Source organism: Parasteatoda tepidariorum, chromosome 4 (genome assembly GCF_043381705.1).
Source record: "Parasteatoda tepidariorum isolate YZ-2023 chromosome 4, CAS_Ptep_4.0, whole genome shotgun sequence".
Lineage (NCBI taxonomy): Eukaryota > Metazoa > Arthropoda > Arachnida > Araneae > Theridiidae > Parasteatoda > Parasteatoda tepidariorum.
Genome location: NC_092207.1, coordinates 101,227,131 through 101,245,176, shown reverse-complemented (window position 1 = coordinate 101,245,176; position 18,046 = coordinate 101,227,131). Strand labels below are relative to the sequence as shown.

Below are 18,046 nucleotides of genomic sequence, written 5' to 3'. Positions count from 1 at the left end.
TTCATCGAGGTCGTCAAGGAAATTACAGAACTAATTTAATCTTTTATAATTGAGAAAACATGATACAAGTATAATGAATTTAATCATAATTAAGTCCAGAATACTAGAACAAATTTATCTCTCAAATACTCTTTAAACAAATCACTGCTTTCAGAAAATGAACTGAAGGTGTTCCTTCTTCCAAAGAAGATGCCAACGTTTCCTTCCTTCAAGAAGCCACAAGTAACCCTTTCAGTCAAGTTTATCAATAAAGAAACCTCTGGATCTGCCACTTTCAAACTAGATATTGTAACAGGACATACTCTGTTTCTAATATTGCATCGGTTAATGAACAGTAAAAAATATTTCTCGAAATTAATTTACAATTTGTTTATGATTAGAAATTTACGTTTAAAAAGGCTTTTGGGAAAAATTTATAAAGAAAATTAATAATTCTTTTACAAATAATAAAAATTGGTAAAAAAAACATTGAAACATGCTATACATTTCAATGCAACTTACCAATTTCATTTTCCCATTCTAAATCCACAGAAGAGCCAGGGGTAGCTCCTCCATTACTAAATTGATCCCATTTTTGAGTACCATTAAAGCTGCATGTTTCAGCAAATGAATTTTCTCCTGAAAATTGATATCAACACATTGTAATAAATTCAGTCCTATTTAGGAAGTAAACTCCTTGAAAAGTTAAGACAACTTACTATTTAAAAGAGGCATCACAGAATCTGCTGGTGATTTTATATTCTTGTGAAAGTTAAGGTTCCTTTCAAAGAAAATAATACATTTTTAATCGTATTTTATACCTTTTCTAATGTAAAAACAACATTAATAGCTTTTAGAATTCACACCGATTCACTTTTTAATTCTGATTCACTTTAACTATTCAGCTTAAGTTAGGCATAAACATAAAACTTTGTTTGTTTTCTATTTTTTCTTCTTATATTTTTTTCATATCGTTTTCTTTAATTTTTTTATTCCTACATTAAAATTTTTTTAAATGTAGGAATATACAGTAGAGCACCGATTATCTGAACCCTTAATATCCGAACGTCCAATTATCCGAACTATGTCCGAATTCTTTTTTCTTTTTAAAGTTTAGAATATTTTAACTTAGCGACAATTTTTCTTAATTTAGAAGAATAAATAATACCCACTACATCTGAGGACCATATTTAATTTACAACCTTTCTTAGCAGTTTTCTGATAGTAGCCATACATACATGTATTTTTATACAGTTAAACCTACATATCCCTTTAGCCCTCTTCAACTGAAAATTATCTTCCAAAAATGCGAGCTTCATTTTGACCGTCTACAATTTTTGGATTGCGGAAGGAGTTTATGAATAAATAAGTGCTGAAGTTCTACAATTGAGAGATAGGTAGTCGTCACTTATGGTTAATGATTAGTGATTACAGTGCTTAGAATCTTAAATCTTGGAATAAAATTCTTAACAGAAAAACAAATGAAACTGAAGTTTCTGAACCAGTAGATCTTCTGGGTGAAAAGATGCCAGGTTATACAGCAGAAGAAATAGAAGACTGGTGTCGAGACACTGAAAACGACACAGGATTTTAAATGATAATAAAATTGTTGCTGAAATTTTGAATGAAAATCCACAGGTGAAGAGGAAGAAGTAGGTGATCAAGTTCAAGATAGTGGACCTTCTAATATAGAAGTATGCAATTCATTAGATATTGCAATGAATTGGCTAGAACGTCAATATGATGCTGATCCGGTTCAGTTGATTTATTTGAAAGGAATAAGGGATATATGGCTGCTAAAAAAAGAGCATCTTCTTTGAAACAAAAGTCTTCGCTGGATTTCTTTTGCAATGAAAAATAAAGAAAAGTATGGTAAAATCAGTAATTGACAAAAAAATTATAAAAAGCTGAAATATGAAAATTAATTCAAAATGAAAAATAAAATTAAAAAAATAAATAAAAAATATTTAAAAATTAAAAAAAAACTTTTAAACACGCCAGAGCTATTTTAGATAGTACTGCCAGTCCTAAGCCTAGAAAAAGTTTGAAGGAATGTTAGTGCAAAAATAATAACTGGATTTTAAACAACTTTTCAATTATCTGAACTTTTCATTATCCGAACCACGTTCGGTCCCGAGCAGTTTGGATAATCGGCACTTTACTGTACCTAAAAGATTTTTCAATTTTTCGTCCAAGACAAAAAATTTAAAAATACTTAATAAGAGACTGCAATCATAACAGGAATTAGTCTCCCCATTTACATGACGTCACAAGAGGGTACAAAAAAAACTGATTTTTCACCCCAACCAAAGACGGCATCGATTAATATTCCTCCTGCAATCACATCGAGAATTACATCACCGAGACACGAGGTCTGGCATCACAAGGAGAATGAATTTTTTACCTCCAATTCTCCTAGCATGCTTCAAAGCAAACACTGCCACGCAGGCTCTAATTTTCTGACTATCCTTGCAAGACGGGGCTCTCTACATCCGGAATGGTGAAAATTTGATAAGTCTTTTGTCAGATTCATGACAGCAGAAAACTGCCTTCAGGCACCTTTTTTCAGTCCTTGGGTGAATAGGGTGTCATAAGGACAACTACCCCTCCCTCTTTCTTTTTTTTCTACCGCAAGTGTGGAGAAAAGAAAATTTTAAGAGAAAAATGCATATCATTCTCTAAAAGGGATGAGTAGGGATGAAATGCTTAAGCAATCTATCTTGAAGGTCAAGTTTATTCACAATATTCGTATAATTATTTTTGCTCTTGGAGATGACTGATTTTAAAACTTAAAAATGTTTGAATAAAATGATGCAACACGATTAAAACATGGGTAAAGGAATAATGCCTGCTTTTCCCTTTTTTATTATTATTATTTTCTTTGAGTGCCCATTTAAAAAACGTTTCTATTTATTTAATCTATATTTGAAGTTTATTTTAACAATTTTTAGATGTTTAATCATTTAATTTATTTATAATTGGAATATTAAAAGATGTGTTCAAGATTATTTTGGGCCACAATTTCGTACAAAAAAAAAAAGATTTATTTAACTGAAATATAATAATTTTTTTGCCTTAAATATAAGTATTTTTAGCTGGTTAATTACTTGATGTACGATATTTAAATCAAATTACATTTAAGAGACGTGATGTAACCGCAATTCTTCTATATCAGTGGTTTCCAACTTACATGAGGCCGGGGGTCAGAATTAAAAACACCTGCCAGTCAAATGGTGGGCCGCAACTTTATGAAAATTTTATACAGGACTCTTTTATGTTTGAAGGAAAATTAAATATTACTGTCAGATTTTTATCAAGTTGTACAAAACAAAAGTATTAAATTAAAAAAAGAAGTAGATTTCTAAAAATATTTAATTGCATAGTAAAAAATTCTGGCTACAATAACTTTAATGTGCACTTATGTATTAAACAATTAATGTTCAACAGATATCTAATTCTTAAGATATAAAACTTTAAAAAGGTTGGTTTTAAAACTTACATAGTAGCACACAAAATGTTCAATGAGCTAATTGACATTTGTCAGCTACAACCACCAGAATAGATATTTACATTTTAAATTTAAAATTTACAGATGTAAATAGCTTCTTCCAAAATGAGTTGTTTCAAAACATTAAATCCAACAAAATTTCTGATACGCACATGCTAAATTATATTCACAAAATACAATTTTTAAAAAAAACGAAATAAAAAAGAGCAACAATAATTTTTTTTGCAATGTTGATATGTTAAATCTCACAGAAATGAAGAAATTAGGTTTTTTTTAAACGAGAAAAATATTTGAAACCCATGTGGAATTTTTACGTAAATTGTCCGCAAAAAAATGACAACTAATATATTTTAGTTTGCGGGCCGCCAGCTGGTAACCACTGTTCTATATGGATGGCTCAGGGGATTGAACTTTCGCCTGCCAATGAGGTGAACAGAGTTCGAGTCCTGGCGATGGCTGGGATACAAATTCTGCATCTGGCTTGCACCGACCACAGTGCTGATGTGAAATATCCTCAGTGGTAGACAGATCATTGGTTTGAATCCCCTTTCTGTCAGACTATTGTGGGAGGTTCTAGTGGTCTTCCTCTCCATGTAATGCAACATCCTCCACGAAGGTAAATTTTTCCCAATACTTGATCCAGGAGTTCCCTTGTCTTCCGGATAGGGTTCAAAATTACAAGGTTACGGAATTGAATTTTGGTAGTCGTAAACCCAAAATTGGGTCGGCTGTTCAATGACAATTACAAAAAAAAGATAAAATTGTTCTATATGATACAATTTAACCCAAAGTATGGTTCTTTTCATTAATTGTACTATATTTCATTATATTATACTTTCTCTACTATACTATACTTTCATAAATTGTATTTTAGCTATTTTTAGGTGGCTAATCATTCAATTTACATAAAATTGGAGTCTTTTAAATTAGTATTTATTGATATGATGCATTTATAACTGTTTTGGATTTGAATTGTGCAAAAATTATATACGGTACAATTTTGCACAAATCTAAAAAATTATGAAATTTATTGCATTACTTCATAAGCATCATTTCTGATTCATTGCATACACGCATTTACAGCATATTTGCTAAATTTTTAACCATTTAATCACATATTTCATACCTAATTTACTATATGTAATAGATGCGCTAATTCAGCGACCTTTCATGCAGTAAATTTTCACGTGGCATCAGATAGCGCAGCTTACAATAAAAGAACTTCTACAATACAATCGAATATCTGCACTTGCAGTTGGGGGCATATCTCGACAAAGCTGTGTAATGTTACTAAGGGGGCTGTCCACGTTAAAACCTTCAAAATTTTCGATTTTTCAAAAAAAAAAAAAAATTTATAAAGGAACTCTTTAGAAATATTTTGACACAAGTCCCATGTCAAAATTCCAATAATTAGTCAAGTTATAGCCAAAAATGTCAATATACATAGACCGAAACTAACTGGGCCACGCCCACTTGCTGACAGCTTTCACATTTTCTTAGTTTTTGTGGCTGACATTAGCAAGATATTACTTGATAAATCAAACAGTTTCGTAAGAAGGAAAGTGACAACTAATCTTTTCTCTTCCTAAATATCTGTTTTGTTTGTTTTTCACACCATTTCGAATAGTTTTTATATTTTGTGGTCATTATTTCGTGCTTTGTTGCTATTATTTTTTTCGTTGTTTACTGTTTTTGTTTTTTGTTATTAATTGCTATTAATCAGCTGCATTTATCGCATTTGATATTTATTTTTCTGCTTTATTGTTTTGTAATAATGAAGGGCAAGTCGTCTTCTGGGAAACATGCATAGAAACGGAGATTTCACGGAAATCAGCACTCTCAATTATTATCATCTGAAACCAAAACTAAATTAAACATTAGCTCTTCAAGCTCTAAATTAAATAGTGACAATACTACATCTCGTGAATCAGTTAAAGCAGAAAATAGCTTTAAAGGGTTTATGCTTGTGGACAAGCAACTATTGTTTGCTGCTTTAGAAGAATAAATTTTTATTTAATTCTTATGTAAATATGAANTTGTTTGCTGCTTTAGAAGAACATTTAGTGTGTAAAGACTGCAACAGCAAAGTCACTGTAAGTGACAAGGCCATTTGTGGTTTATCTCTGAACTTAGTTTCAACTTGTGAAATATGTGGAATTTTATCTTTCAGAAATAGTAACCTGTTTGGTGAGAAAATAAAAAATCTGATGTTAATCACAGATCAATATATGCAATGTGTTGCATTGGAAAAGGACAAGAGTCTTTAAAAACATTCTGTGCCATTATGGATCTCGATGCTCCTGTTTGTCGCACGACCTATACCAAAATTTCTCGCTCGATTCAGAGTGCGGTTAAAGAAGCAGCTATTTCTAGTATGAAAAAAGCAACAGTGCAAGAAATAGCAGCAACAAAGAACTCCACTGATTTGACAGTCAGTGGAGATGGAGCGTGGAAAACGAGAGGGCATACATCTGAAATTGGTGTTTGTTCTGTTATAGGAGCAAATTCAGGCAAAGTGTTAGACGTCGAAGTTAAATCGCTAGCGTGCAAAGGTTGTCAGGCCCCCCAAGGTCCCAGAAGTGGGGAAAAATATGAAGAATGGGAAGCAAAGCATTTTTCATTATGCACAAAAAATCATGTCGGCTCATCTGGTAAGATGGAAGTTGATGGCATGGTCGAAATTTTTAAAAGATCTGAATTGGAGAGAGGGGTAAGATATACTAGCTACATTGGAGATGGAAACACTAAAACATTTTCTTCAATTGTAGCTAGTAGTCCATACAGCACAAATATAAAAAAAAATTGAATATGTTGGACAAGTTCAAAAAAGAATGGGGGCAAGATTGAGGAAATTAAAAGAAGAGTACAGCGGAAAAAAACTTGCTGATGGTAAGAGTTTATCCGGTAAAGGAAGACTCACCGAAGCTTTAATCAAGCTTATTTCCGTGTATTATGGGAATGCCATACGCAGCAATTCAGATTGCCCAGAAAAGATGAAAAAATCTATCTGGGCAAATTTATTTTCATCTGCCTTCGAGTGATACGGAACCTCTGTACAGCCTTTGTCCAGAAGGGGAGAGTTCTTGGTGCAAGTATCAAAAAGCCCTTTTAAGTGGAGAATAAAATGTGTTTCACCATAAACAAATTATACCTTCAGTTGTAATGGATGCTGTAAAGCCAATTTTTAAAGCTTTAGCTAATCCAGATCTTTTGAAAAGGTGTGTGGGTGCTTGTTCCCAAAACAACAATGAATCATTCAATTCTTTGATATGGCAGATCTATCCCAAAACCTCAAATTGTGGGAAGATAACTGCAGAAATTGCTGTATATCAGGCTATACTTTTGTTTAATGATGGCCGAAAAAGTATTTTAAATGTCATAAGACTGATTGGTTTACATTCAGGCCTAAATGCTATTTACTCACAATGCGAGTGGATTGCACTCGCATAAAGCAGGCTGAAAAGCATTGCCTTTTAAATTCTATTGAATCTCGAAGAGAACAATAAAAAAAAAAGGAAAAGTTAAATGAAAACAAAAGCTAATAAGCTAAAGCTATAAATATATTGAAATTTTCTTTTTGTAGTTGATAATTACCACTTTAGTGTATTGTTATTATTTAAATAATTTTTAGGAATTTGATAAAATGTGATGTAAATATTCTTCACAATTATTTTTTTTTATACTTTATAATTTCTAAAGTTTTGTATATAATTTAAATTCTTATTATCATAAATTCTTATTTAATTCTTATGTAAATATGAACAAAACCAATTGTCGAGAAATGTCAATATATAAAATTTAAAACTAATTAAGTTAAATATAATAAATAAAATAGATGTTAAATTATCAAAAAATTTTAATATTGAACATACAGTACCGCTCAAAAGTATCAGTACACCTAGAAACTTATAAAAAAGTGGCAAAATTCAAAGTGTCATAACTTCTTTAAAAATGATCAAAAATGCTTCTGCTGTAGCTCATTTTGAAGCTCAAAATCTCTACTTTTATGTACTCTAATTGTTTTTAATTAATATATTTTGCAACTATGTACAATTACACTCTAAACAATCATAGAAAATTGTATTAATTTTTTGTGAAGTTTGACGCGATGTACGGGCACAAAGGGGTTAGATATTGTTAATTTTTATTATACCATTGAAAAATTTGGACTTTTAGCTTTTATTTAAAAAAAAAATTCCAAAAAACATGTTTTTTGACGAAGTTATTGTCAAATAAAAAAAAGGTTTTTTTCAGAATTTAATGATTTTTGAGCAATTATAATGAATTTTAGCGTAACTATAATATTATATGAAAATTTTTTAATTAAAATGAGAGTGCAAAGACTGCAAAGAAGAAAATGTCCTGCTTTTAATTAAATGCATACTTGAGCCAAAAATAGATTTAAGAGCAGGATGTGGCTTTTAAAAGTGTGAGAAAGTATTTCTATTAGAATAATTAATTAGGATAACATAAAAAGATTAAGTGAAGTTTTTTATGTCACATATATATATGATATTTTTGAAAAATTATCTTTCGATGCAATTTTCACAAAACTGTTTTTTTTTTAAGCTTCCGCGCAAAGTAGCAGAAAAACTACTGATTGGAAAAAAATAAAATTTTACACCAATAACTTATGCATATAGATCTACAATTTAAACCAATAATATTTCATTTTTCATTAAAAATTTTTGTATTGTGCTGTTTTTTACTAGTATTTTTTGCTAAAAAATTAGAGTTTTACTTTTATATACAGCAAAAAAATACAAAATTTATTAAATCTCATTGTTTTTTTTGGTTCAGAATACTGTTTAGACATTTACAAAGAGATATATGTCAATTTTAGAAAATTATGTTAATAACTTTTTGTGATATCATGCGCAACGTGGATAATATATTTAAAAAAAATTTAAAATTTAAAAATTAAAATTTAATCTTCTAAAACTGCATTAAACATTTTTACATTTTGAAAGTATAACTTTAAAGTTGAAATTATGCTTATTTATTGTGTAAAAAATCATAATTAACAAAAAATATTTTATGACCTAAAGTATGTGTCGAAAAAGAGTTGATTTACAGAAAAACGACAAATTTAAAGGTGAAAGGTTAAATTTCTAATAGTAAAAATTCATTTCTAAGCAAAAATGGTACAAAAACCACAATAAAACTTTAAGAAGGTAAATATTTATTTAAAAATCAATTGGAACTCTTTTGAGGACTATTAGTTGGAAAACGTTGCACAGAATGTGTGATTTTATTTAATTTATTTTTTAATTTTTCAAACCATATAATTTTTAAGAATAAATAAATGTATCGGTTTTGATTATTATATCAATTTAAAAAAAAAATAGATTTACTGAACAATGTTAGAAGGACATGAATAAGTACATATCACATATAATAGCCAGCATGGACTTTGAATAGTGTGCAAACTACATTGCAGTTTTTGATTACTTTTTGCTGCTGAAGTCAAAAGGTTAGCAAATTACATAATATATCAATACTTCCACAGGTTATTGGCATGCTTTTTTTTCAAAAATATTTGCCAGACATTTTACCTCTTTCACATTAAGTGAACATTAAGCAAATATTTCTTTTAAAATATGATAGCATAAATGATTATAAACAAAGTGTTAAAAAAAAATTACCCTGACATCATACGATTTTCATTCTTCCGCCAGACAAAATTTGACTTTTTAAAATTAAGTTTATTGGGTCGGGGTATTTTACGAATTTCAGTAGTTTCTGTGGTGACGGGAACTTCAGAATCATTTTTATGACGTTGTTCAAGCTCCAAAAACTCTTCCTCCGGAGATACCTGAACAGAAAAAGATAAAAAGTATAATATTGAATTTTTTTATCAACATCAATAGCTACTACAGAAATAGTGTAAGTGAGAAGCATTAATAATGTCTTGAATTCTGATTTACATTCCTTTTCTAGCAAAAATCATGTATGATCTACCATTTCTATATTAAGACACTAATCAATATCTTATAATACTTAATATTATTCAATGTAATGTCTTTTATGGCACTTCATATTTTAAAATTTGATGACAAAGCTAGATCAAATAAAATTTTTGATCAATAAAATTAAAAACAAAAATTCTAAAATGCTGAGAGATAGGGGATCAGCATGCATATATTTTACAATTATTTTAGATAAGAATAAAAATAATTAGTATGCATAGAAAATAATTTAAATAAACACAAAACAAAATTAAATATTTTAGAAGTATTTTAAAACATTACAAAATAACTTAAGAGCAAAAATAATAACAAATAAAAGAACTAAAGATAACTAAAGTTTACCACATAGTAAAGGTAAAACAAGAATGCAAAATGTAAGGGCTACTGTTCCAGTCTTGTATCAAGTGTACCTAAATAAAATTTTTTTAAAATATTAAATCCTAATATTTGATTGCATAATAAAACCAAATATATATTAATCTTCCATAGTTACAATAAAATAAAATTTAAAAAAATAGCTCATACCATAACTTCTTCACAGCTACCACTGCGCAAATATTTGCCTCTACCTGTAGTTTTCCTGAGGAAAAAATAATAATAATAGTCAATAAAATGAAACACATTCTACAAAATAAAACAAGGAAAGCAATAAAAATTTTAAAAAACCATTATGTTCACACATTTTTTAAAATTATAAAGTCAAACCCTTCATTTTTCCTTTTAAAATAATGAGATTTCTATTTCAATATACAGTGAAACCTCTTGGAAAGATCACCTCTGTGTTGCAACCTTCTCTATTTACGACCACTTTTGGAAGGCACAGAATTTTTTACGTGTTGAAGAAAACCTTTAGGAGAAACCATCAAAACCTATCCCAGCAACTGGAGAAACCTCTACACCAAATGCGGAAAAGGTCAAATAAGAAAACATCAAAAAATATCAAAATACTAACAAAACAAATAAGCAGATTCAAAATATTCTTATTCAGAGTCTTATTCTGAGTGGCTCTTATTTAGAGAGCTCTTTTTGATAATCTCTGAAAGAGATCTCTCAACTTCATTTTATAATCTGAGTATACCAAAGGCAATGTCAGGAATGAATTAGTTAGAAAAAAAATATTTAAGAAAAAAACTAAGCTCTTCAAATAAATCTTTTATTTTTTTTAAAAATAAACTAAATTTAATGATATAAAATTAAATGTAAACTTAAACAAAAAATTTAATTGTTTATTTATTTAATATAAATCCATCTTTCATAATTGAAGAATTTTTTTACACATAATTATATCAATAAAGGTCATTTTTATTGATGCTTAATTTTATTGATTGATCCATGACACCAACGCAAGTAGCATTTTTATACCAAGAAAATGACACTGACTGACCAAAATTAAAATCACTTGTGTAAAATCGTGTACTTTTGATAACATTTTGAAGTTATTGAAGGTAACCCTTAAAAACGATCAAGCTCTGTTAACAACCATTTTACTGTGAACAACAGATTGCTCTCTACCAAGAAGTTTCACTGCTCTTACATTAAATTAATTACTTTTAAACATGCAAATTGTGATAAAATTCTTAATACCAAACATTTTTAAAGATAACAATTTTAATGCACAAATAATAAATTTAAGCAAACGTAGAAAAATTGCAAGTGATTATATTAACATCGTAATCTATTTGAAATACTTCTAGCCCCTGTATCAGAATTTTTTCTGGCTTTTTGCAACAAACCTCCATGGCACTAATATCTTTCTGCAACTTTATTTTAATAATAACAAATATATATGTTACTGATTGTAAGTAACAAAACATTATGTTTAAAAAAAATAAAATAAAAAATTTCTAATATTATAGTTATAGACAATATTCCCACATTCTGTAGAGGGAACGCACTTTTCCCCTTTCTTTTTTGCACCTTGTAAATTCTCATCACGTTAAAAAAAATAATAAAAAATGTAAAATCCATAATATTAACTATCAAAAAAATATTGAGGGCAAAATCGCGCAAATTGGACTCTTCAAAATGAGATTATTCAAATCCGCGTTTCATTTCGAGATTTGATCGTTGTTATAAATAATATAACAGAAATCAACTGGAATAACTGTCAAAAATATATATACAATCTTGGTGGTAAAAAGTAAATACTCAAATGCGTCATTCAAATTAACTATCGTTTGAAATATATTGGAATATTTAAAAACCATGTGAAAATGAATATCAGTAACTGATGAAAATACAATTGTAACATTACATAGATTTATGACACTATAGGCAAAAATAAAGCATGTCAAAAAGTGATTATTTAAATATGCAATTCAAATTTTACATGTAAAAATAGAATTGCCTGAGAAATAACCCAAATTTTAAAAAACCCGTAAAATAGATAACACTAGAAATAACTGACCAAAAAATACAAAAAGTTATGAAATTTTCCCATTAAAACTAAATAATCATATAGGCGTTTTCAGTTTCGTCGCGAGCTATAATTATAAAAAAAACATAGCTTCTTTTTCTTCCAAATAAGAAAATTTGTGCAATTAAAGATTAAACTATTGCAAGGATTAATAATGATATCAGCACAAACCGAGAGTGTCAAAGAGTGATCTCTTGAATCAGCCATTTGAGCTTTGTGTGCCTTAATAATATTAGTATTATTTTGAACAAGAAAAACTAATAGCAATAATTTTTCGTAAAAAAATAATTGTATAAAAAAAAATTGTATATTTATGTTGTTATCTGCACAAACTCTGAATGATTAAAGAACACAGTCATATTTTATTAAAATATAAAATATGGTGTTCGATTATAAAATAAAAATAAAAAAACACACACAAAAAAAAGGACATAATTTCTACACCAAACTATCTTTTAAACTTATGTGACTTTGGCTTATATATGGATTTGAAATTATAGTTACAGTCAGTCATTATCGAATTTTTTTTTCCTGAAATGAAAATAGAAAAATCGCAAGCATTTTTTCCCTCTCCGATGGGCAAGATAGGCATTTTTTAAATTGGAGTCTGCAGGAAGAGAAAAAAATTTTTTTGGAAAATTCTGCGGAAAAGAAAATTAACATTTTCTTTTCAAAGGAAATATCTTTCAACAACTCTGTAGCGTTGTGCACAATGTTGCTGTGGTTCTGCCACAGGGTTTTTAGCGTTTTATTTTCTAGCAATCTACCCTGGTACATTTTATCTCTAATATATAATTGATTCACAAAGATTCCTAGAAAGTTGAAATTAATATTAAAACAATATGCTTAAAATGTTTACAATATTTTAACCATAACTCTTGTTAGACTTTATGTATCATATTTCATAATTTTATTATTGTATGAGCAATAATTCGTGTTTTGTGAGAGCTACAATATTTAAAATAAATTTGGATTTTTATAAGCTCCTGCTTTTTTAACAACTTTGCTAATAAATACACTCTAATATTTATAACGAAGCTGCTATGGTGACGTTTACTAAATGTAATATTTTTAAGCAAATTATAGTACAGCTTAACCATAAGAGTTTAGGTACATTTATGCTAAATGTTTCGATGGTTCATGGCTTGTCAGATAACCTAATGCATCAAAAGTCTAGGTGTACTGAATCTTTATTCTTCTATTTTTATATGGGTGATAAAAGTAGTCTTACAAAACAATAATTTCAGAGTAAACCGAAAAACGTTTAATATTTAATGAATTACACAATTAAATAACTAATATTTCTGAAATTATGCCTAACCAAACTTATGAATTGTCTAAAACTGCTTTTCCAAATTTAGAGTGCAGAAATTTTTATTTATTAATTATTCTCGATTAAGAAGCCCAAATTTAAACAATATATAACACTTAATCAACTGTAGCATTAATATTTTGTATTTATTAGGTGCTAAAAACTATATTATCAAAAATATTAGAAATAGAAAAACAGAAAACAAACCAAAAAATAAATTTAGATAATTTACCTCATATTTCGTTTCATACAGCACCCAAAACAATTCCCCATAGATATGCTATGAATAAACAGTTTTAATAAAAGTTATAATAAAATAAATACATAGCGTTTACTACAGTCAAAGCTAGGGGAACAACAAATATTGGAACAAGAGCTATGCAAACACAAATGAAATGCACCAAACTGCGACGAATTTTCTAGATATATTTAGATATCAAGTAAAACCTTTTAGCAATAAGTATAAAAAGAATATATTTCTCATGTTGGAGGGGCCATTCATAACACGGAGTTATTTTTGTCAACTGTAAAAATTGATTTTATAAACACAAAAGCAGATAACAAAAACTAAAAACAAATACTAACATTAAACGAGAGGTTGTAGTTAATAATGTAACACAGAATAAAATTATTTTAAAATAAAGGCAACGAGCATGAGAAAAAATAGTAAATTAATTTTTCACTATATATGGAATCAATTGAAATTTCCAAGTATAATGAGCTATTTGAAAACCAATTTATCGTTTTCGTATGCTCTTCATTCATGAGACGAAAAAATAAATATCAGAATTTGTTAGTTTCGTTAGAACTGTAACTTTTTCACTGACGTAAACAATAAACAGAAACCACATTGTGTGTGTTTCTGCTATTTAAAATTGCTAAATCCTTTTTAAACAAATGACTTATAAGCCTATATTGAGCGCACAAGTCAGCAAATGTATGTAACTTCAATAAAACCAACTTTTTAAACCTTATCTATATAATTTATTGTTTTTGTATGATTTAATTATCTGTCATGAATTCGTCCAAAATTTCAATCTTGTTTGGTACTCAGACTGGTAATTCTGAAGATGTAGCTGAACGACTTGGGAGATTACTTACTAGGATGAGACTAAAACCTTTTGTACGTGATATTCAAAATTATCGAATTTCTCGTCTGCTGGAGGAAAAAATGGTTATATTCATATGCTCCACCACAGGTAATGGGGAGTTTCCAGATAATATGAAAGCTTTTTGGAAATTCCTTTTGCGCAAAAATCATCCTACTAGTTCTCTGTGCCATCTGAAATTCTGTGTGTTTGGATTAGGAGATTCTTCATATGAAAAATTTAATGTCGTAGCAAAAAAGCTAAACAAGCGATTACTTCAACTTGGTGCTACAGAAGTACTACCCATTGCTCTGGGTGATGATCAACATGAATTAGGATATGATGCTGCTCTCGATCCTTGGTTAAAAAAATTGAAAGATATATTTTCATCCTATTATGACATTAATGCATCGTATATACCTGATGATACACCTTTACCTCCTAAGTTCAAAGTCAAATTCTTAGAAAAGAATGGTAACATTCATTTTAATAATGATTGTATGATGCAAAATTATCAACAAGCTACTCTTAAATCCATAAAAAAGGAGACTTCGGATGACCATTTCCAAACAGTAAATCTTGTAAGCTTTATGATTTCTCCTGAAGTAGTTTATGAACCTGGTGATGTTGCTGTTGTATGGCCTGAGAACCCACCTCATGAAGTCAATGAATTCCTCTCACTTTTAAAGGTTCCCTTCGATGACCCGTTTATTATTGTCCCGGCTGATCAAGATACACCGCCTCCTCCACTTACCCCATATCCATGTACTGTTAGGGAATGTGTTAAAAAATATTTTGATGTATTAAGTATACCACGACGGTCATTCTTTGAGTTTTTTTACCATTTCAGTCAAGATGAAACTGAGAAGGAAAAATTACTCGAATTTACTACTGCTGAAGGTCAAGAAGAACTTTATGAGTATTGCAACAGACCGAGGCGTAATATTCTGGAAGTATTGCTCGATTTCCCTCACACTACTCCGCATGTTCCTTTTGAATATTTTTTTGATATGATACCTGCTATTCGTCCAAGATCTTATTCGATAGCCTCTGCCCTATCAGTTCATAGTTGTGAATTTCAGCTCTTAGTCGCTGTCGTAAATTATAAAACTCGCTTACAAAAAACGAGAAAAGGACTTTGCTCGAATTGGTTATCAAATCTTCCTGAAGGCTCAAAAATTCCTTTTTATACTAAAAAAGGTTCAATAGCATTACCAGGATCAATGGATCCAATAGTAATGATTGGCCCTGGTACCGGTTGTGCTCCATTTAAAGCGTTTGTCGAGCATCGAGCTCATAAAAAGATTGGTGACAACCATTTATTTTTTGGGTGTAGGTACAAAGAGAAAGATTTTTTGTGTTCTGAAAGTTGGAAAGAGCTTGAAGAGAAAGATATGCTGACACTATTCACTGCTTTTTCTCGCGACCAAGAAGACAAAGTATATGTTCAGCACAAAATTGTTGAGAATAGTACTTTATTGTGGGAACTTATTAATCACAAACTAGCCTATGTTTATATTGCAGGAAATGCTAAACAAATGCCAGAAGGCGTTAAAGATGCATTCCTTAAAGTTTTTGAAAAAGAAGGATATCTTAGCAATAATGAATGCATAAAATATTTGAAAACTATGGAACTTCATAAAAGATATCAAGTGGAAACATGGTGTTAAATATAAGATAATTAATGTATTCTATTAGATTTTAATTTGTCATTACTTCATACATCTTTTATGTATCGCAGTTTAAAAATTAATATTTTTTATTATTATTTTGATTATTATTTCAATAAATTCTATGAAAGAGTTTTCAAATATTTATTTCAATGTCAAGTATAAAAATCAATATTTGAAACATAATAAAATTAATTTTATTTTACTTTTTGTTTGCAATTAAATATATTTATCATGTGAGATTTAAAAAAAAAAAAATTTCTTAATATTAATTGGACTTTAACTGTTTAGACAGATAATATTAAATCAAAAAAAAACTATTTTATATATTAGAATTTGTTTGTAATTACTATTTTAAAAAATACTGTAAAAGATTTAACAGAATAGATTAATGTTCAAAACTATTATTGTTTTTAAACCTGGGAGATTGATAATTTTCAAAATGTTATTTAACATGTTTTTTCTATTAAGAAAGAGTCCAATTAGCTTTAATACCAAAAACATTTGGCCCTTCAGCATTCATTGTTGCATTTTATAAAATTTATTTATTGTTTTTATATTTATCATACATCATTTAATAATGAATATGATAAAGTCATGTACTTGTCAATATAGTTTACTATTATAAAACTTTACTATAGAAAAAAATTTCAGCATTTTGAATAATTAAATGTTGATCCTTTGATATAAAATGTCATAAAAATGCAATTGTATTATTATTTTATGAGATCAATAATTTGTATTTCGAAACAACTGCCAGACTTCTAAGATAAAAACCTAATTAAGTTCCAGAACTTTTTGAAGGACTTAATAGTCTTGCTTTTAAAATAATTCTGAATCATCGACACTTATTATATATAATGTTCTATTTGGTATAATGCTGGTTATCAAGAACTTTTAAGTTTTCACTTGAGGAAGTTAAGCAACTGCTTCGTTTTTTTAATGACTTGTGTTTATTTCAAGCAACAAATTATGATTCATAAATTTTAAGGTGATAGAGTTTGTCTTGTTATTTTTCTTTGAGAGCATAGACGATATTAATGCGACTGAAAAAAATTTAATTAGATTAACTTTCGAAAGCCCATAAAACACTATACAGTTCTTGACACTGAAAAAATTGCAGATTTATAAAATCGACAGCTTTTTAAAATTAACCATTACAATATCAACATGCTTAAATCATGTTTTAAAGAAATCATTATTGCCATTTCGTTTCACGCAAACAAATCTTTTTGGAAACATATGTTTTAAAAATTAAAAACAACATGGTTATCCTTATTTCTTATTTATAATTATTTTTTCAAGTTTTGAAAGATGCGTAGTTTATAGATAACAAATTGCAGCTTGCAACCCAACAAAAAGAAGTCTACAATAGTAGATTAATTATTTTGGTGAAATTGTAGGATCAGTGTAAAAATAGAATGAAATAGGAGGAAATGCAAAAGAGTCTCCGAAAGAACCTAGCTGCCACAGCTTGGTAGATGAAGAATTCAAACGTAAATAAAATAAATACATTAAATGCCTTGAAAGTGAGTGCGATAAAACATTTCTTTTCTCAGAATTATTTTATAAACAAAAAGAGTCAAGATTTATGAACAATTTTAAACTACTCCCTGTTCATATTATATTATGTTTCAACTATGAATAAAGACTGGGATTACATTTTTGTATTTCTTTTCAATTCGTTAACTATAAACATGCCTAAATCGTAAGATTTGAATGTCAAAAATAAGTTTGAATTTATCATTGACACTCAATGTAGTGTTGAAGGTTTCAAAAACTTTAGCGTCTTTAACAAACTCTCGATGATTTTTTTTATTTTAAATTCTGCTGGCCAAATATGCTAATATTTTAAGGTCCTTTTGCAGAGACTCCTACTACTACAAATTCTCCATAGTTTCAGAAAATACTTTTCCTAGTGATAGAAAAGGTATTGTATTATTGTTTTAATAAATTAGAATAAAAAGAATTTTTTCACCATTAAACACAAGTTATTTCAATAGATGCATAAAAATTCATATAGATGAATGTTTAAGTTCTAAAATTTTTTTCTGTTGGTTTCAAAAAAATTCTGCTTTAAATCACTACCATTGAAAAAATTTAT

General features: G+C 28.6%; 2 protein-coding genes across 2 annotated transcripts in view; one reads left to right on the top strand and one right to left on the bottom strand.

The window, feature by feature from the left end:
• Nucleotides 1–13,779, bottom strand: part of LOC107438837 (uncharacterized) — a 32,829-nt gene extending 19,050 nt beyond the window's left edge. The window contains exons 1-5 of the mRNA XM_043046475.2: nucleotides 13,417–13,779; nucleotides 9,982–10,036; nucleotides 9,133–9,302; nucleotides 699–760; nucleotides 502–618 (exon numbers count right to left, since the gene is read on the bottom strand). Of these exons, the coding sequence (XP_042902409.1) occupies nucleotides 502–618; nucleotides 699–760; nucleotides 9,133–9,302; nucleotides 9,982–10,036; nucleotides 13,417–13,457 (445 nt within the window). The 5' untranslated portion in view covers nucleotides 13,458–13,779. The remainder of the gene's footprint in view (nucleotides 1–501; nucleotides 619–698; nucleotides 761–9,132; nucleotides 9,303–9,981; nucleotides 10,037–13,416) is intronic.
• A 172-nt stretch (nucleotides 13,780–13,951) lies between these two features.
• Nucleotides 13,952–17,604, top strand: LOC107438839 (NADPH-dependent diflavin oxidoreductase 1). The gene is made up of 2 exons (XM_071180280.1): nucleotides 13,952–16,933; nucleotides 16,967–17,604. Exon 1 carries the CDS (start codon nucleotides 14,200–14,202, stop codon nucleotides 15,940–15,942), a length of 1,743 nt encoding a protein of 580 aa, XP_071036381.1. The 5' UTR covers nucleotides 13,952–14,199; the 3' UTR covers nucleotides 15,943–16,933; nucleotides 16,967–17,604.
• The last annotated feature ends 442 nt before the right edge of the window (nucleotides 17,605–18,046 follow it).

Excerpts from the sequence above, each read along its gene's own strand:
- LOC107438839 (XM_071180280.1), top strand. The coding sequence starts at position 14,200 with ATGAATTCGTCCAAAATTTCAATCTTGTTTGGTACTCAGACTGGTAAT.